This window comes from Oryctolagus cuniculus, chromosome 1 (assembly GCF_051225735.1).
Source record: "Oryctolagus cuniculus isolate XC-2025 breed Fujian yellow rabbit chromosome 1, ASM5122573v1, whole genome shotgun sequence".
NCBI classification, from domain to species: Eukaryota; Metazoa; Chordata; class Mammalia; order Lagomorpha; family Leporidae; genus Oryctolagus; species Oryctolagus cuniculus.
In genome coordinates, this window is record NC_142867.1 from 51,593,685 (window position 1) to 51,614,959 (window position 21,275).

At 43.6% G+C, this 21,275-nt stretch overlaps 2 protein-coding genes across 6 annotated transcripts in view; one reads left to right on the top strand and one right to left on the bottom strand.

The window, feature by feature from the left end:
- PDE3B (phosphodiesterase 3B) overlaps positions 1-6,537 on the bottom strand; it is a 182,905-nt gene extending 176,368 nt beyond the window's left edge. The window contains exon 1 of one of the 5 annotated variants that reach the window (XR_016218611.1): positions 2,473-6,534. Coding sequence is in view for 3 of the 5 variants with exons in the window: in XM_002708827.6 (XP_002708873.3) it covers positions 2,473-3,450 (978 nt within the window). In the remaining 2 variants the exon portion in view is untranslated. Of the gene's footprint in view, positions 1-2,472 lie in introns of all 5 variants that reach the window. The other 4 variants (XM_002708827.6, XM_089311016.1, XM_089311014.1 and 1 more) reach the window with 4 other exon arrangements.
- Positions 3,449-21,275, top strand: part of LOC149128392 (uncharacterized) — an 83,017-nt gene continuing 65,190 nt past the window's right edge. Inside the window, exons 1-2 of the mRNA XM_089305419.1 lie at positions 3,449-3,499; positions 3,556-3,941. Coding sequence (XP_089161545.1) covers positions 3,449-3,499; positions 3,556-3,941 — 437 coding nt within the window. The remainder of the gene's footprint in view (positions 3,500-3,555; positions 3,942-21,275) is intronic.

The window sequence follows — 21,275 nt, forward strand, 5'->3', positions numbered from 1 at the left end:
TCTCCCTAGCCAAATAAATGTAGAACAAATGTTTATCTTTTCTAATCATCACATGTTGGAAAATTCAGGTTAGAAATATTAGCATTCAACATTAAAGTAAAACTACAAGAATTACTGATTTGTAACTTTTCATTTATAATGTTTTATTTATATTTATAATACATTTTGTTTATTCAAAAGATAAACTAAAAGAAATTAATTTTAGAAACGTATGGAACTCAGCTATTAGGATCCCTGATTTGACAGGACATGAGACTCAGAAAGGTTTTCCAAGATTAAACAGTAGAGCTAAGACTTGACATCCCCCACCCCTGTTGGACCCAGAGCACTTTGTCCCAAATCAGGGTCCACCCAAAATCTTTTTGCATTTCTTCACTTTCTGAAACAAAGTGTTTTTACCATTGTCACTGAAGATCCTTTGAAAATTAGGAAATCTCCTGACTTTTTACTTCCAGAGAAGTACTGATTTCTTCTTAATTTCCTTAGAAAATTTACATGTGCACGTGTGTGCACACACACAGAGACAAATTTCAGAAATATGCATAATGAAATTCTTTATATTACAACCTCTGCTAGGTTCAAAATATCCTTTTCTAGTAATGTCAAAATACCATTATTTTGTGACCCTGAACATTAAGTAACTATGTATAAATTCCTAAGCAATTAGCACATATTTTAGAACTCCAAAAATGTTTCTATTCAGAGGAGAACATGAATAAGGGTTTTCTTGCAATAATAAAATACGCCTTTTTTAGAAGCATAAATTGTATTTTCTACTAATACAAAGAACAGATGAAGTTATCTAACACTGTTCCTAGTTAAAGGTTCACAAAGGTTGCTGTGACTGAAAGAGCACCACATTGACCTTAAGACCAGAAATTTTCAATTTACAAGTGTAAAACTACAATTGAAATATGTTAAGTTATAACGCTGTTAAGTTCAGGAAAATTATCTACAAATGTAATGAAATTGTGCTAAAACAATTTTCCAATCTAGTTACATTTAGTAAAATGTTATTCCACTCTATGAAAATACTTGCACTGAATTCCCTATGAATTCGATTTTCCATGAACATTTTGAAATGCCCTCATACTTGCTCTACGGTGAATATTCTCAGAATAATTTTTCTTCTGATACATATTTTTCTAAGTAATGTCGACTATCGCTGGTCAGAAACAGAAAACAAAGGGCATAACAATATTGTTTTCCAAGCATCTGGCCAATTACAGGCCACAAAAACAGCCTCTGAAGCCATTTCAAGAAAAGTGTCAACTTATTGGAACACCATTATATAGTCAGTGCCTAGTATCTCACAAAATCAAGGTGGTAGCCTGTAGACTATTCTGAAAAGATTACAACAGATGAAAAGATAAAGAGAGAGAGAGAGGTAAGTGCCTCAGGTGTAGTCAGGACAAGAAACTTGTTTCCAACATACTGGGTCCCAGTGTAAAACATGCCACTAATCAAAAAATTCTGGAAAAAAATGGTAAACACTCCTACACTTACCCTTTTAGTTTCACAGAACACAACACTGAGAACTCAATATTGTAATCAAACCCCCAGGACTACCACTTACTAGATGTGTGAAGTTGGGTAGTCTCTAAAAGCTGCAATTCACTCACCTCTAAACTGAGGCTAATGTCATCTACCAAGCATGATGCCTGTGAGGATTTGAGACAACATATGTAAAGCATTTTCCACTGAGCTTAGTGAATATTAACTATGCTTACTGAACCTTGTGGTGATGTCGAACAGGTAAATTTCCCAATGCTATATAAAGACATAAGTTCATTCCCTGATGATTTCAATTCTTTACAAAAATTTTAAGTCTCTGAAGAAAAAAAAAAAAGAAACGCTTTTGACAACTTTCCAGACATTACTAAGCTTAAGCTGTTAAAAGATTACCCTAATTTTGCAACAAATACACACAACACAGTGAGTTAGTGTTGAAAAAATACACACACACACACACACACACTCACACAACTCTAGCAGGCTATATGGCTGGCTTTCTGTCTGAACGACTGAGTCTCAGTTCCAAACTGTTCTTTCCAGGTGACGCTCTCAGATTCCCCCCTCGATTATCATCACTGGCGAAAACTCCCACAGTCTCCCCTCAGGCTGAAGGCCGCACGCTCCGCTGGGGCAGATACCACCAGCAAAGTGATACTGGCACCAAACAAGAGCGTGCCCGCCTCATTCCTCTGAGAAGCAGCCCCCCCACCCCCATTACATACACAAAGTCGCTTAAAATGCAGCCTGCTTAGGGGGCTATTTCAGGGCCACTCAAAGGACAAAACTTGCTTCTGCGTTCTGCAAACGCTTCCTGTAATTGAGGAATCCCTTCCAGGATAAAACATGACTTCCTCCCCTTTGCTCCCACTTCCAAGACGCTCCCTGCACTCGCGCACCGCAGCGCCAAGGCCGACGGCGCGCTCGCCCCCGGGCGGCCCGACTCCCGGGCCAACATACCTGCTCTCTGGAAATACAAGGCAACGACGGTCGGCGGAACATCTTGCCACTGCCATAGTAACTGGCGCCGCTCTCTCCCAGCGAAACGCAGCTGGACCTCCGCCGGGGTCGTATCACAGGCACTTTTTCGTCCACGGCGCTGGCCAGCCGAGGATGGAGAGGCGCTTCCCTGATCTGAAAGAAGTGATCCAACCCCAGGGCCAGCAGACAGCCTGCGCTCCCGACCAGGCAAGAGAGCAGCGGCCGAAGGACCGAAGGCAGCGAGCCCAGGCTGGTGACGGAGACCCACCAGACGCAGCTGGCGAAGAGCAGCAGCGCCGGGATGCTGTGGCGGAGCCTCGCAGGCTGCGCGAGCGTCAGCAAACCCACACAGCTCAGCACCAACACCAACCTGCCCGCCACCGCTGGGGGCGCGTGCGGGCCGGGGGTCTCGGCCCCCCACGGCCAGGACCACCACGGCCACCCCAAGAGGTCCCCCAGGTAACAGCAGGCGGGCAGCGCCAGCACCCACCAGGAGCCGCCGCCTGGGCCCAGGTCGGGGCCCCGCTGGGTCCGAGTCAGGAAGCAGGTGAGGAAGAAGAAGGCACAGGCGATGCTGAAGAGGGGGCTGAGGCTATGCGAGCACACGCTCAGCAGCGTCCGCAGCTGGGCGGCCCCGGTAACCCAGCTCTCGGGCCCCGCGCCGAGCAGCCCAGCGAGGACAAAGGCGGCCAGGGCGCCCAGCGAGAGGCGCGCCCGGGAGAAGCGGGAGCGGGAGCCGCTGGGGAGAGGCCGCTGGGGAGAGGCCGGCGCCGGCGGCGGCAGCTCCACGTTGCAGAAGCGGCAGAGGTGGAAGAAGAAGCCGCGCGGAGGGTCCTGCCGCAAGGGGCTCACGCAGCTCTTCACGTAGCCGTTCCTCAGACTCCCGGGGGGCGAGCCGGCCCCGTCCGGCGGCTGCGGGTACCGCATGGCTTTGGCGTCTCGCTCCTCTCCCCTCATGGCCAGGGGTGGCCGCGGGGCTCAGCACGCCCAGCTCGGACTGCAGACAGCCGCTCGCGCTCCCGGACCCCCGCCACCGAGTTCTGGGCGCCCCCCGGCTCGTAGCGCGTCAGAGCTGCGCCCGTCGCCGCGGCCCGGGGTCTCCGCCGCGCGGGCCGAGGAGCGGCAGAGTCCGCGACATGCTGGCTCAGGAGAGCGGCGGAAGGGGCTTCTCTCCGGGACCGCGTCGGCTGCCGTCTCCTTTTCCCTCGGGCAACTCTGGGGACTGAAGACTCGGTGTCGCCTCCCAGCTCCCGTTGGCTGCAACAGTTAACCTCACGGCCCCAGCCTGGTCCGTTGGGCGCGCGAGCGGCAAGCGGGCGCTCCTCCCCCGCGGCAGCTCCGGCCGGGCACGCGCCCTGCCCGCCGTCCGCGCGCGCCCGCGTCTGGCCCGCCAGCACCGGCGCCCGCCGCCACCAACAGGGACGCGAGATCGGGACCCCCCCGAGTGTGTGAGTGTGGGGCAGGAGAGCGCGGCCGTGGTAGTCCGGGGGCCGACTGGGGCTGGGAGAGACGACGGGGTCGTCATCGGATGGGAAGGGCAAACCCGCCAACCTGGGACCCCAGACACGCAGGGTGTTTTGAGGGGAAGTCAGAGGTGTCTAGCCAGGCTCCGACAGATCACCACTGGGGTCTTGGGGAAAGAGAGGACGTTTGTGATCCCCAAAAGGAGTGCCTAGTGGGGATACCGAGCCCAGAGTGGGAGGGGCTGCCTCTAACCTCAGCCCAGTTCGGGGTGGGCCCTGGGACTGTGTGAGCAGAGCTGTGACCAAGTGAGGGCCCGTCATCACCAAGGCCACAACCCAGAACCTCTAATCACGGTGGGTAGGTATGGCCCCAGCTGCAACGTGTTTCCTTGAGCCACGCAGCAGGCCCAAAATCCCTGCAGTGGCCCTTAGGGAGGGTGCACGTGGCGGGCACTCTGGAAACATCCAAATCTTGCTTCACAGGCAAGGAACTGACGTCACGTCCTCCACCTTCCACCCTTGCCATACATACGCAATGGTCAGTCTAGTTCCCCTCTAACATGGCCTGTAAGATTTGCTGTTGCAAATGTCCTTTCCAAATTGAAAGCTTTTTCACTATAACAGCAAGTTCTAGAGAGGGGGGATAGGAACATTAGGTGTTCTCGCCAAGACCACTCCTCAGCTGTGATCCATTGCCCTTCAAAAGCCAAGTAAGATGCTATCTGTAAAGTAGTGGTGAAACGAGCAACGTTAGGAAATGCTGACTTCAAAGTGAGAAGAACGTTGCAGTACCAAAGGGACTGCTCTGGAATCGCACCAATCATAACTGCCTTAGAGGGTGAACTGTGTTTCCCTCCACCGAAACTCCCTCCAGCCTCATGACAGAACTGCATTTCTCAAAAAGCTAATTCCACATTTTTCCAGGGAGATGAGAAACCTTACTGTGTGGTAAATCCCACAAACAGGCCCATTTTTCACCAATTAATCTCTGCCCACAGCCATGACCTAACACACCATTTTCATATATGGTCAGAGTTCACATACATAGCAGAAATCACTGTGAAATTAGCTCAAGAATTTGATCAAGAGACACGCATACAAACAAAAACAATTACCAGCTTCCTTTCCTTTTCTATACATTGAATAAAAGAAAAAAATAGTTTTCTAATTTATAAACCAAATGCTTTCCTAAAAGGTAAAGAGTCCATCAAGGGCCGGTGCTTCGGCTCAATAGACTAATCCTCCACCTTGCGGCGCTGGCACACCGGGTTCTAGTCCCGTCGGGGCGGCAGATTCTGTCCCAGTTGCCCCTCTTCCAGGCCAGCTCTCTGCTGTGGCCTAGGAGTGCAGTGGAGGATGGCCCAAGTGCTTGGGCCCTGCACCCCATGGGAGACCAGGAGAAGCACCTGGCTCCTGGCTTCGGATCAGTGCAGTGCGCGGGCCGCAGCGCACCAGCCGCAGCGGCCATTGGAGGGTGAACCAACGGCAAAGGAAGACCTTTCTGTCTGTCTGTTTCTCTCATTGTCCACTCTGCCTGTCAAAAAAAAAAAAAAAAAGAGTCCATCAAAGCTTTCTTCCACTATGACAATAACATGTATAAACCTCACTAACACCAGATGAAGACTGAGTATGAAACTTTAAAAATTTTATTTATTAAATTTGAGAGGCAGAGAGTGACTCCCACCTGCTAATTCACTCCTTAAGTGCCCCAAAACCGGGGAACTCATTTCAGCTGTACATGAGTGCCAAGGACCCAAGTACTTGAGCCATCACTCACTGACCTCTAGGAGTGCACATTAACAGGAAGATGTAATTGGGAGCAGACACCCCAACCAATAGCTTAACCTTTAGACCAGTTGCCCACCCCACATGTAGGAAACTTAATGGATACAGCCAGAGCCTATAGAGAAGGGCAGGACAAAACTAGCAAAATGTAATATTGAAATGCCATTATAAATTCTTATAGGAGAGGGGCTGGTGCTGTGGTGTAGTGGGTAAAGCCACTGCCTGTAATGTTGGCATCCCATATGGGCACCAGTTCAAGTCCTGGCCACTCCATTTCTGATCTAGCTCTCTGGTATGGCCTGGGAAAGCAGTTGAAGATGGCCCAAGTCCTTGGGCCCCTGAACCCACATGAGAGACCCGGAAGAAGCTCCTTGCTCTTAGCTTCATATTGGCAAAGCTCCAGCCATTGCAGCCATCTGGGGAATGAACCAGCAGATGAAGACCTCTCTCTCTCTCTCTGCCTCTGCCTCTCTGTAATTCTGCCTTTCAAATAAATCTTAAAAAAAAATTCTTGGAGCCAGCGCTGTGGCACAGCGGGTTAATGCCCTGGTCTGAAGTGCTGGCAGCCCATATGGGCGCCGGTTTGAAAACTGGCTGCTCCTCTTCTGATCCAGCTCTCTGCTGTGGCCTGGGGAAGCAGTAGAAGATGGTCCAAGTCCTTGGGCTCCTGCACCTACGTGGGAGACCTGGAAGAAGCTCCTGGCTCCTGGCTTCAGATCAGCGTGGCTCTGGCCATTGCGGCCATCTGGGGAGTGAACCATTGGATGGAAGAGCTCTCTCTCTCTCTCTCTCTGCCTCTCCTCTCTCTGTGTAACTTATATTTTCAAATAAATAAATAAATCTTTAAAAAAAATCTTAAAGGAGATAATAAATTGATTTAGTATTAGAGCCAATTAAGATTAAAGTTTTTGGTTTTTTTTGTTTTTAAATCCAAGGATGTTATCTGAGGTAAAACAGACAAGTGGCAAGAATAGTACTGGATTAGAAATACAGTTTCATGAGTTTCAGTCTGGGCCCAACCTTTTACTACCCGGCTTTAAGCAACTTTTACAGGTCTCATCCTTCTGAAATGTCAAATAGAACAATTTAATTTAGGTGATCTTCTGGTCTCAGAAAACTGTGTTTTGTTTGTTTGTTTTAGCAAATTGTGTTGAAAATATGAAGATACAGAAACGCCTACACCTGATAGGCCAAGAAGGCATCTCAGAAGCAACTCAGAACCCTGTCCAAAGTCACGCTGGAGTTTTCATGAACTTAAGTATGAGTTCCCCATTTCTTGTGCCTCTATACCCTTTCTGGGATACTACTAGATAGAGGGCTTTCTGATAGTGGAATTCCTCCCAGAAATTCTTAGTAGTTTCCTATGTGAAGGTCAGATGAACTTTCCCTGAGCTGCCCCCAGGGAGAGAGGTGAAACCCATCTAAATTTTTTTTAAAGATTTATTTATTTATTTATTTGAGAGTCAGAGTTACACAGAGACAGGAGAGGCAGAGAGAGAGAGAGAGAGGTCTTACATCCGGTGGTTCACTCCCCCAGTAAGCTGCAACGGCTGGAGCTGTGCCAATCTGAAGCCAGGAGCCAGGAGCTTCTTCTGGATCTCCCACATGGTGCAGGGGCCCAAGACTTGGGCCATCTTCTACTGCCTTCCCAGGCCATAGCAGAGAGCTGGCTCGAAGTGCAGCAGCTGGGACGCAAACGAGCAACCATATGGGATGCCAGCACTTCAGGCCAGGGCATTAACCCACTATGCCACAGCACCAGCCCCCAAAACCCCTAAATTTAGGGTTATAAAACAAGAGCAATTACTTTAGATAAGGAATTCCCCTAAACAAACAGACCTCTCTGAATGATACTGACCATCAAGTTTCTTACCTATTGGAGAAGTAAGTGATTACTTCATTCCAGTGATCAGAACTTTGTGGGGTCACCTGTATGACTTCCTCAAGTCAGTGGATTCCTTTTGATAAAAGAACAGGCAAGGACACTCTGAACTAAGGGAGACACACAAGAGGCTGGGTCTTGCTTTTAGGACTTGTTTTCTCATTCCATCACATGTGGGGAGCAACCCGGACTGGACTGAGTTACTGGAATTAAGACTTATTCTATGCATCTGCTCTCCCACAATATGGCGCTGGGAGAGGAGAAAACAGCTTCTACGCAGCTGCCTCTTGCCAACTTGAGTGATGACCTCCAGGAGCTGATCCTGCTCCTGATTGGAGGAGAGCAGCGTACTCGGCGTGTGGGCAGCCGAGTTAGGATTGGCGGAGGAGGACTATAAAGGAGGAGAGAGAGAACATGCACCAGGAACATCTAAGGGGAACATCTGAAGGAACACCTGTGCAGCCCCCGAGAGAGCCGGCCGGCGGTGTGCCGCTCCCCTGCGGAAGTGGGGAAAGTGGCCAGGGGGAACCGCCCTTCCACGGAAGTGGAAGGGTCAGTAGCCAACCCGGGAAGAACCAGCAGCAAACCCGGGAAGGGCCGAGCAGACAAAAGAACAGCGCAGTGTTTAGTGTCGTTCCTCCGCGAAGAGGGGGAGCGACAATCACACACAAATTTATTTTCTTTAAAAAAATTCTCATTTTCTTTGGCCTTTCTTACACACATAGGCTAATATCTACCTAGCTGCCTTAATATTCCCCCCTGAAGAGAAATAACCCATAATCTTATGGGGGTATGTGAATGAAGATCTCCATTTCTGTATCTTCAAACTGTCATATGTGCATTGACATGTCTGTGGGTATTCTTCTCTTGCTCTCTATCCTATGGTGTTTAGAAAAGATTGTCTTGTGGACCTGGTGTTGCAGAATAATAGGTTAAGCTGCTGCCTCTAACACTGGCATCCCATATGGTTGCCAGTTCAAGTCCCAGCTGCTCCACTTCCAATCCAGCTCCCTGCTAATACAGCTGAGAAAGAAGTGGAAGATAGCCCAAGTCTTTGGGTCTCTGCACCCACTTGGGAGGCCTAAATAAAGTTCCTGGCTCCTGGCTTCAGTCTGGCTCAGTTCTGGCCATTGCAGCCTTTTGGGGAGTGAACCAGCAGATGGACAATGGAAGAATCTCTGCCAGGAGCCGTAGCAGAGAGCTGGCTCGAAGTGCAGCAGCTGGGACGCAAACGAGCAACCATATGGGATGCCAGCACGTCAGGCCAGGGCATTAACCCGCTGCACCTCAGTGCTGGCCCCTAAAACCCATTAAATTTAGGGTTATAAAACAAGAGCAATTACTTTAGATAAGGAGTTCCCCTAAACAAACAGACCCCTCTGAATGATACTGAGCATCAAGTTTCTTACCTATTGGAGAAGTAAGTGATTACTTCATTCCAGTCATCTGTTTCTCCCATTTTCTCTCTCCAATTCTCTTTCAAATAAATAAAATCTTAAAAAAAAAAAAAAAAAAAAAAAAGATTGTCTTACCCTGTCTGAAGGACTGGTCACACTGTCTGGTGTGATAGGCTGGAAGTCCTGCCTTAAAATCATCTGGAGTTGGATGGCTTTTATTCTGTTAGAGACAAAGCAAATAAGGGCATTAAAGACTCGTGGTATAAAGAGAAGCAGTAAAAGAAGGAAAGTATAGGGTCAAGGAGGAGCAATAGCCACAATTTCTATTACCAGGTGTTAGGCCAAAAATTTCAATCTTATTCAGCCTAGTCCTGGAGTTGTCTGGTCTTGTCCAAGAAAGTGGGAACATGCTTTTGTACCTGTTTAGTTTGACCCAAGAACATTTTAGAAACAGGGTATAGACATACCCTTGGGCAGCAGTTAGCATGTCTAACTGCCTGCCTGCTTTGAAGGACTAGGTTTAACAACCCCAGAACAGAGGCCCTCATATGCTCCCCAGGGCCAGTCTTTGTTCCCCAGGGTGAGGATGGACAAGAAATAGCTTACTTCCTGACAGACCAGTTGTGTTTTGTTTGTTTTTTTTTCCTGCATACTCATTATGCTAAGAAGTTAAGGGTGTTAGTCAAATGCCCCAGATGGAGTCTTAGGTGGGAGAACAGATGAACAAATCATCTACATTGCATTATTTTTTCACCCTCCCTCAAGATAGGTTGATTAAGTTTCTCTATGAGGGCTTGCTCAAATAGGTGCTGTCTATAAATCCTATCATCACACTGTTAAGATTAGCTGTTGCTTTATGCTCTGTTTGTTAATGAATTTAAAGGCAAATAGAAACTGACAGGAGGGTCTTTATAATAATCAGGTAGGTATTAAGGCCTGGCCAGATATATGGGTGGCCTGGACCTATCTGTTTCTTCACATAGAGTACTATAAGAGACATTACAGGGTGGTGTGAACCTCTTCAAGGAAGATAACCTGTTAGCTCCCATTGCCTGTCTGGCCTGAACAGGTTAATACAGAATAGGCAGTGTCTCTAAAAGAAAACTTATGACCTTGCCTACAATGTCACTGACTCTAGGCTGTCCCCTGAGTAGCATTCAGGAACCTCAGCAGAGTTAAGGACTTTTTCAGCTTAGGGTCAACAGGGTCTGCAGTTCTGACCTGGAAGTTCTTTGACCCCATGGCAGTTCCAAATTCAATGACCCAGCTCTTACCAGAGCTGTCAGAGCTCTTCAGAAGCTGTCTTCTGTCACCACAGCTGTTTGCTCAATTTCCTGGTTTCCTACAGGCGCTATTTGGGGGTGAACTGGTCTTATTGGGTCTCCTTAATGGAAGATCACTGTGTAAAGCAGCTATTAATTGGACTGCCACCTATCCTTCCATTACTCCTGCTACCTAGCTTGCTCCTCTACCTGCTAGTCTCTGTTAAAGCAGTCCATAAAGGTGACCTTTAAGGTTTAGCCAAGGGGGTGTATGGTATGATTTCTGTATGTCAAGAGTATATAGGCATTCTTAGGATTCACCTTGCCAGGAGAACCTTTGAATTATTTGTACTATCAACTAAGTCAAATTCTGTTTTGATAAATAAAAAATGAAGGAAAGGGCAGGTGTTTATAATTAAGTCACTGATTAGGACACCCACATCCCATATTGGACTGCCTGGTTCAAGCTCCAGCTACTCTGCTTTGGATCCAGCTTCCTGCTAGTGTGCAGGGCAACAGATGATGGCTTAGGTACTCAGATGAGAGACTCGGGTTGAGTTCCCAGTTCTTTGTTTTGGCCTGTCTCAGCCCTGGCTGTTTTGGGCATTTGAGGAGTCATGTTTCTTTCTCTTTCTTTTTCTCTCTCTCTCTAATAAAATGAAAATAAAATTTTAAATGAAGGGATTTGTATAACAGGACTTTTCTAGGAAGTAAAAACCAATGCCTTCTTCATAAAATTGCTTTACTTGCCAATTCTTTACACTTCTTTTAGCTGTCATCCAGGTCTTTGTGAGGCTCAAACTCAACTCTTTGAATAACCCATAGCTGGAATGCATCCTCCTGAATGCCAACCCAGCACCTAAAATAAAATGTAAGAATGGAACCAAACATCATGAGAACTTAACTAAAAGTATGCACAAAAAGAATGAGCTAGCTATGTTTATAGCAACTCCCTTCTCTGTTTACAGTCTTTGTTTAAGATTATTACTAGGCTGCATTTCTTAAAGGTCAAGTTATTTAATTATTATTCTGCCGAATGTAAAATAACCAATAGAATTACTTAGCTCTTGTCTTTCATTTCAAGAATTTGTACTGATTATTTGTTTGGAGGAAAAGTCCTTAAGCTAAAGCATACCTTTGAGCACTCTGTAACCCAGCCTCATTTTACTTTGCATTCCCTCATATCTTGACCCATAATCTATCCACTTTCTAGTGGATCTCTCCAATCTCCTGATTTGATGATCCATGGAAACTTGATGGTTACCATCTGTCTACTAAGTCAGTCTGGGGCAACACAATCCTTATTCTCAAGCTCCAAAGACCCAGTTGTCTCATGAGTGCCAATTTTTAGGGTGGAAATTTTGTTTTGTTCTCCTTCTAAAGTATCCACACCAGTAATCTAATGCCTCAGTGACTGTCGGAGAATTCTGCCTAGGTTTTTGCAGTCTCGGGGTCTAACACCCTGCCCCATGCGTTAGTTGAAGTTTGTAAGAACTATGTTAACATTTACAGCCCCTCTAGATGCCACTTGCCTCTCATCTGTTTAACCTTACAAGCACCACTTCGGACATCCCATTACTGGGTTTAGCTCAACTGTTAGAATGCCTGCTTCTTCAATGGGAACCTCTGGTGCTGATGATTGGTAGTTTGGTAAATGTCCTCTCTAAATGAGGTTTAGTCCTCTGTCCAGTCATTATTGCTTGTCAGACAGAAGTCTCATAATCAGACAACTCCTCAGGATGATATCTGGAAGTTTGTAAAGACTTGTTAAGAGCAGTTGAAAAGTAAAGAATAATGGTTAACAGCTCTTTAAGAGCTTTACATTATTATTCTCATTCTATATTGTCACCTTTCAATCACAGTGTTAACTATTTTTCAAAATAAATGTCATACAAAAAAAGCAGACTACTCTTATTCAAGTGCACGTGTCCAGAACCAGAGCCTGACAACTTAGTAGGTCTCTGGCACCTCGTGCTCTAAAGGAAAGCCTCTCTTTGGAACCACTGAATTAAAAAATAAATGGATATATTCAAATCTCTAAAACAGACCTAAAAAAATGAATGTGTACTTGGGAAAATGTCTAAAAGAACGGATTGCTGTTTCTAAGTGTAATTTCCCAGAATTCGATGATAAAGCAGCCTGAATTTCTCAGAAATAATGATATAAAGTAGTCTGATAAATTTTAAACATCAAAGAAACTTTCAGAAATAGGTAGTAAATTAACCACTGTCATTGAAATTCCAAATATCTAAAACTGGGACCATTTTTATGGCATAGCAGGTAAAGCCCTTACTGGCAATGCCAGCATCCCAAATGGACACCCATTCATGCCCCTGCTGCTCCACTTCCTATGCAGATCTCTGTTAATGGCCTGGTAAGGCAGCAGAAGATGGCCCAAGTGATTGGGATCCATCACCCATGTGTGAGACTTGGAAGAAGCTCCTGTCTTGGGGCCATCAGGAGTGAACCAGTGGGTAGAAGATATCTCTGTCTCTCCCCCTCTCTCTGTAACTCTGACTTTCAAATAAATAAATCTTTTTTTTTTTTTTTTTTTTTTTTGACAGGCAGAGTGGACAGTGAGAGAGACAGACAGAGAGAAAGGTCTTCCTTTGCCATTGGTTCACCCTCCAATGGCCGCCATGGCCGGCGCGCTGCGGCCGTTGCACCGCGCTGATCCAAAGGCAGGAGACAGGTGCTTCTCCTGGTCTCCCATGGGGTGCAGGGCCCAAGCACTTGGGCCATCCTCCACTGCACTCCCGGGCCACAACAGAGAGCTGGACTGGAAAAGGAGCAAAACGAACAGAATCTGGCGCCCCAACCGAGACTAGAATGCGGGTTGCTGGTGCCACAAGGTGGAGGATTAGCCTAGTGAGCCGCGGTGCCGGCCCAAATAAATAAATCTTAAAAAAAAAAAATACCAGCCGGCTCTCTCTCTTGTCTAACTTTGCCTGTCAAAAAAAAAAAAAAAAAAAAAAAAAAAAAAAAAACCAAATGTTTAAAACTAGATTCATCCCTTAAGTTAAATGAAAGTTTTTAAAATAAAGAAAGAATTAACATTGACAAACATACTGGAAAATAAAAACAGAATAGTTTCTCTCCAGTACAGAAAATATGGTTCTGCTTTGTGCAGGAGCAACTCTGTTGCCCAAATATGTGAACACTAGCTGTTTTCCTTCCAACTAACACCCATCTCAGAATCTGAACCTCCCATTGACTCGCTTTTAGTTCATCTCACAAATGTTTATTGAGTGCCCACCATATGCAGAGCGCTGTGCTAGATGTTATATGGAACATTTAAAAACTCCAAAAGTTCCTTAGGAGCTTCCTCAGAGCTGCTGCTTTACCTGGGAGTAGGGTATATGCACATAGACTATTCAGGAGCACAAGAGAATAAACACTCTTGGGAAAAATGTTTCAGGACTATTAAGAAGAGAGTCATTCCTTTCCAGAGATGCAGCTGATGCAGTTGTCTGAGCTTGTTCCCACTATTTGTTTCTCCTTCTCTGTCGGTTCCAGTTCTCTCCTTTACTGTCTTCTTTCTTTCCCCGGTGCCTGTCCAGATAGCTGTCTTCCTGTTTCTCTCCCCTCTGCCAAACCCTCTCGATTTTGTCTCTACATTTAATTCCCTCATTTCTTTTGCTGTGTTCTCCTATGTACCATCTCCCTCTACCAATATTTAATCTCCCTCTCTTAGTGAATACATTCATTCATTCCACCTTTTTACAGTGCCTGACGTCCTAGAAACTGTCCTAGATGACAAAGATATAATGATGAAAGTATGACTCTAAGTGGAAGCTACAAGAGTAAAAAGACTTCTAGAGCCCATTGTAGTAGGAGCTGTGATCAGTAAGTGGGCTCAGTGTCATCTGGGAGCTCAGAGGAGGGGCACCTAACCCAGACCCTGGTGGAAATAGCAGGTGAAGAGTAATAAGAAGAGTTGAAGAAAATGATTTCCGGGTTTAGTACTGAAAGATGAAAGAATGTTATCTAAATAAAATCGAAAACATAACCTGGGCAAAGGAAGCAACAAAGTACAAAAATCTGGAAGAAGGCAAGCACAGTGCCTGTGGGTAATTCAAGCATCCTAAGATTGCAAGGTATGGGAGGACAAAGAACACAAGTGTAAGATATGAAGGGGCTAGAGAAATGATGGGACCCTAATGTTGAACTGAGGTGTGTTGTTACCATTTGTTATAAAAAGGTGTATGTTCATGTGTATTTACATGGCTTCCTTGTGATGTGCTCTTCAAACACATGAACTCCGCCTTATTCAATCTTAGATCAATCTCCAAATGACTAGTGTAGTACCCAGCCTATATATAGCAAGGGCTCAAAATCTTTTTCAAGTATGTTTATATTTCTCAAAACAATTTTAACAAATACGGTTTTTAGGGTTTTTTTTTTTTTGCCTTATTAAACAATGAATGTTTTTGAAAAGATTTATTTATTTATTTGAGAGGTATAGTTAGGGAGAGATCCAGAGAGACAGAGAGGTCTTCCATCCACTGGTTCACTCCCCAAATAGACACAACAGCCAGGGCAGGCCAGGAGTCGGGAGCCAGGAGTTTCTTCCAGGTCTCCCACATGAGTGCAGGGGCCCAAGCACTTGGGCCATCTTCTGCTGCTTTCCCAGGCACATTAGCAGTGAGCTAGATCAGAAGTGAAGCAGCGGGGACAACTGTTGCCCACAGGAGATGCCAGCATCGCAGGCAGTGGCTTAACCTGCTACATCACAACACTGGCCCCTAAATAATGAATTTTAATAGAAAACTGTTAAAATACTGTTTAGGAGCCAGTGCTGTGTTAGCAGGCAAAGCCACTTCCTGCAGTGCTGGTATCCCATATGGGCGCCAGTTCGAGTCCTGGCTACTCTACTTCCAATCCAGCTATCTGCTGTGGACTGGGAAGGCAACAGAAGATGGCCCAAGAACTCAGGCCCCTGCACCAAGCTCCTGGCTCCTGGCTTCAGATCAGACCACCTTCAGCTGTTGCGGTCATTTAGGGAGTGAACCAGCTGATGGAAGATATATATCTCTCTCTCTCTCTCTCTCACTCTCTCTGCCTCTGCCTCTCTGTAACTCTACCTTTCAAATAAATAAATATTTTTAACAAAGAAACATAGAATCACATATGAACCAGCAATTCCACTTCTACATATATATACAAAAGCACAGACAGAAGAATATTATTTTAAAAATATATAATATTTAATAGCAAAAGGGTTGCATATTGTTGGAAATATTTTTCTTAACATCCATTTTCAGAAAATCAGTAAAAGAACCCTTTCAATTAGAGTCAATGAAAAAATAGTATACATATGTTTGTGTTTGATTTAATTTCCAACATAAAATAAATGTTTAAGAAATGTGCAGGTGATTTTTAAACTTTAATTCAAGTAATGGTATCTATAAAATTTTTTGCCATGAAAGAGTAAATTCTAGTACTTTAAGAATTTCCCTTCTCGATTTCTAATTTTCAAAGCAACAGATACATCTATGATGCAAACTCACTTTTCAAATATAACAACCAGGAAAAGTATTAAAGCTATACCTATTAATCTGAAATTTCCTGGATTTTTGTTTTAAACCTAAAACCTAAATCTTGAACAATAAACAGCAATGCAGACTCTTTCCAAGTTTTCCTGTTCCCTCCTTAGACAAGCAGGAGTTTCTTTAGCTCTGGCTATCCCAGCAGATCTGAAGGATCACAGCCACGAAGGTGGCAGCCTACCGTTGACACTGAACTTGTGGTTAATTGTGGAGTTCTGCCACAAAACCACCTCACTACCACAAACTGGATATTTGCCCAGGAAAGTGACAAACTGCCAGGCCCAGCAATCTACAGGAGGCAGCAAGAGCAAACTGCCTTTTACCCCAGAGAGCAGTCATTTCTGGATTCCAAAAGGAGCCAGCAACAGGGTACACCAAAGAAAAAATCAGAGGCATACTTTCTCCACTACCCCTACTTAAAATGCATTCATGCCATTTTGAAAAATAAGCTCTAAAAAATACAAACAATTCATTATCTAGCATCATCAATAAATATGGAACTATTCATTAATAATTTTTAATAGACATGGAATTGGAAATAAAGTTGCATTACTTATAACTGCCATGTGAATCTCCTATATATGATCATTTGCAAATAGAAGCAAATAATGTGTATTTGTATATGTGTTACTAAGCTGCACACAGCAGCACAGCAGCTCTGGGAACTTTATTTGAAAGGCAGAAGGCCAAATGATGGGAAGGAAGGAAATGAGGATGAGTTGATCTAGTTTCCACTTTGTAGTGGCATGACCTTGGAAGTTACTCAATGTTTCATTTTACTCACCTCCTCCATGAAGTGGGGAAAACAATGTCCACCTTTAAAGGCTATTATGGACTATAGTAAATTATATATATAGGGTAGCAATGACTGGATGCTCCATTAATGTACTTTACTTCCCTTTTCCCTACATTTACCTTGTTCTTATCCTCCCCCATTATTTCAAGGCTTCCCAGGATTCTGAGTTTTCCCCAGGAAATCTACATATTATATTATCTGTTCAGCTCCTTTTCAAGGCTTATTTTCAATGCTGTTTCGTTCAAGTAAATCTTTGACTTCCTAATTATGCACTTAAATAGATAAATTAGCAGCTTCCTTTAATTACAAAGAGAATTATAAAGGGTTTTTAATGCCTCTGTTCTAAATACTGTAGTTCAGAAACTATTTTAATATATTACTTTAAGGAATTACTACATATTATTATCATAATCTGATGGGCCTACATATCTCAAATCTCATTCCACAGAAATGTAGATTAAGGGTCTATTTGTGGTGACATGGAGAAATGAAAAAATCAAAATTTAAGCAGTTTCATCCAAAATAACATTAAACATAGTGACGACAGAAAACATTTATATTTGCAAAAGTTTATTCACTCATTTAGTGAACTATAGAAATGATCCCAGAAAGTATAGTCTTACTCATTTAGCATGTACCAGGCCCTACCTAGACACCACAGGTACAAGTATGAATAAGATATAATCCCTGCCTTCAGTTTAGCAAATATGTAAACAAGCACAGCAGTGTTGAGTGCTCTATTAGAATCCTTACATAATACAGAGATAGGACAAAAAGGAATACACAGATGAGAAGATGATAGTCTGGATATTGAAGAATGAATAGGTGCTTCCCAGGTGTACAAGGAGATAGTAGAGCATTCCAGACAGACAGCAGTATGTGCAAACCCATGAAGGCATGAAAAATCACAGGCATTTCTGGAACTGGAACCAGGTTGCTATGATTAGGGGTGGAGGGAAGACGGGCATGGAAAAATGAGGTTGGATAGATGGCTGGAAGCCAAATCATTGAAAGCTCTATAGGCCACACTGAGGAGCCTGAATTTCATTCTGTGAAAGATAAAGAACTGTTTAAGATTTTAAAGCAGAATAGAAGCACGGTCAGTTTTAATTGTGCATTTTAAATCTCAGTACTGGTATTACTTGAAGAATATTTTGGAAGAATATGAGACCAAACCTAGGGAAATCAGTTAAGAAACTATTTTAATAGACCAAATTAAAGGTAAAGATCTCTGAAGCAATGGCAATAAATTTGGAAAGGAAGAACTGAATTAATAGCAGCTATAGAACTTTCTGATCAATTCCATATGATAGAAACTGGGGAGAGGGGGACTGTGAAGAAGGTTTTCCAGGTCAAGACTAGAAGCTATTCTCAGAATAAGAAGTACTAGAGGAATAATTGAGAGTAAGAATTACCAGTTTCATTTTTTAATAGACTGACTCCAAGTGGAAATGTATCTAGGCCACTGGAAATATCATTTTTTTTTTGACAGGTAGAGTGGATAGTGAGAGAGAGACAGAGAGAAAGGTCTTTCTTTTGCCGTTGGTTCACCCTCCAATGGCCACCACAGATGGCGCGCTGTGGCCAGCGCACTGCGCTGATCCGAAGGCAGGAGCCAGGTGCTTCTCCTGGTCTCCCATGGGGTGCAGGGCCCAAGCACTTGGGCCATCCTCCACTGCCTTCCCGGGCCACAGCAGAGAGCTGGACTGGAAGAGGGGCAACCGGGAAAGAATCCGGCGCCCTGACCGGGACTAGCACCCGGTGTGCCGGCGCCGCTAGGTGGAGGATTAGCCTGTTGAGCTGCGGCGCCGGCCGGAAATATCAATCTGATGCTTAAGAGAGCAGTCTAGGATAGATAGAGGTTGAAAGATATTTTTAAGAATATATTCCCTATAGTGCATGGGTAGAAGTGGAACCCTGGGAAAAAAATTAAAGATTCCATAGGAGAGTATCTATTGTGAGGTATCTAGTGTGAGAAAATAAAAGGATTAATTTTTGAACTCTGGGAAATATCAACATGGGACAGAGAGCAAAAGAATTACTGAAAAGAAAGTAGCAAACCTATAGATAGAACCAGGCAGGATTGGTGTTACAAACCAAAATCACTTTCAAGAAAGGGGACAAAAAATATCAGATACAATCTTCTAAAAAATGAGGACAGAGTAATAGTCACAGGAAGTCATTGGCAAACTTATGGGGAGTAGTTGCCACAGTAGGGGCATAAACCAGATTGCAGTGTATTAAGCAAAGAATGTTGACACTGAAACAGGTTTCATTCTAGAAAGTTTAGCCAAGAAGCTTTACCTTTAGTTTCATAATTATTTTTATGAGTTTCAGCTAAAAAACATGATTAAAATAGCTTATTGCTACAATATAAAGTACATTTACTATGTAAAAAAAAAAGTCTAAAATAACAGATTCCCCTTAATAGCATATCTATAATCTTTCCTATATTTTTATAAATAGATTAATTAAACTAGAACTCATCTTGTTCTTATAAGGATATTCTACAAATAAGGGAATATAAAAATATGCTAGTGAGGTTACAGATTCTGTATAATATGGAAACAAATAGAAACATCTAACATAGCTTTAAGATTTTTTTTTAAACAATTGAACAGTTATTATCCACTTTCAATGAGTAGTGCAATTTCAGTCTGATTCATTTTTTTAAGATCAGAAAAAATTGGGGCCGGCGCCATGGCTCACTTGGTTAATCCTCTGCCTGCGGCACCAGCATCTCATATGGGCGCTGGGTTCTAGTCCCAGTTGCTCCTCTTCCAGTCCAGCTCTCTGCTGTGGCCCAGGAAAAGAGTGGAGGATAGCCCAAGTGCTTGGGCCCTACACCCACATGGGAGACCGGGAAGAAGCACCTGGCTCCTGGCTTCGGATCAGCGCAGCCCCAGCCGTAGCGGCCATTTGGGGAGTGAATCAATGGAAGGAAGACTCTCTCTCACTGTCTATAACTCTACCTGTCAAAAAAATAATGATAATAATAACAGAACAGAACAGATCATGTAAATGGCTTTGTTCAATATTGTTTGTTTAAAAATCACCGTATTTTCCCCAGCTCTGAAAATAGTAAATAAGCAACTAGGTCTACTAAAAGCAAAATACAGACTTGTATGTTTAGAGAAAATTTTCTAGTGTCTGGTCAGATAATTCAGATAAAAGCAGAGTATTTTATGTCCTTTTCCTGCTAAATAACCAGGATTAACTGCAATGCTTCAGTTCTTAACCCAACATCAATCTTCACTAGAATTATGCTTGGACTGTTCCCAGTGACAACTCTCTAGCATGGTTTGGTGCTTTGGTAACTATATTAAACGTAAGTGCAAACTGTGAAAAATAACAAGAACACTTACATATAATTCAAGGTTTTAATACTGTATTTTGGGGATGTATAATCATGTTTGAAAGGATGACTAACATCCACTCTTACATGAACAAACCTTTAAACAAATCAAAGCGATGACTCTTCACTCATAAGCCTCATAGATATGGCTAATTTTATTCCTTAGCGACCCTCTTTTTTACAGGTGAAAAGATTAACATCAGATTTCCTCTCATTATAACCTCTCAAATGTTGTCCGAACCAGCAACCCACTCTCTTCAAACAAATACCAGCCAGCCAGGAAACCATGAGGTTTTATTGTGCTATAAAATAGACCAGACATTTCCAAACCTTCATAGGAATGAACCTGACTAAATCTTTACTAAAAATAATTTCAAAATAAACCACGGGCTCCAAGTTTCTCTAACAATCAAAATTCCTTCATCCTTCATCAATCTTGCTCGCATGCTCTTTTTTCTTCAAGAGCTACAGTGCAGGAAGTTTGTTCAGCCATGTATTGGTAATAAGGATCAAAGGGCCCACTTCTATTTGATTATTGGACTATAAGAATGGGGGAAAATGTTAGCTTCATTCCCTGCAAACTTTCACATTTGTCAATACAGTTTTCCTGTATACTACCAGTTCATATATCATGAGCTACTTGTATCCTGGGCAAAGAAAGCCTGGATTTTTACAGTTAAGTGGAATCTTCACCTTTGTAAAAAGAAGATACCTTTTTTTTTCTTTTTTTTTTAACTTTTATTTAATGAATATAAATTTCCAAAGTACGGCTTATGGATTACAATGGCTTCCCCCCCATAACGTCCCTCCCACCCGCAACCCTCCCCTTTCCCATTCCCTCTCCCCTTCCATTCACATGAGGATTCATTTTCAATTCTCTTTATATACAGAAGATCAGTTTAGCATACATTAAGTAAAGATTTCAACAGTTTGCTCCCACACAGAAACATAAAGTGAAAAATAATAGATGATTTTTTAAATGATGATGAAATCAGATCAGACCTATTGTCATGTTTAATCCCAGTGAGAGTCAAGTTGGGAATTGCTAATTTCTAAAAGAAGATACCTTTTAATGCCATTCAGCAAATATTTATTAGTTCTAAGTACCTTCAAAAGGGTGTTTTGTGTGTGTGCACTGCATACAGGTGCATGTGTATATGTTAGAGTAGAATCAGTTGTGAATGATTAGTGGGGAACAAGTCATACGCAAATAACTAAATACAAAATGGAATACTTGAAGAGACAGTCAGATTGTAATTGGGATAAGGAAGGGTGACATTAAGAAGGCAGGAT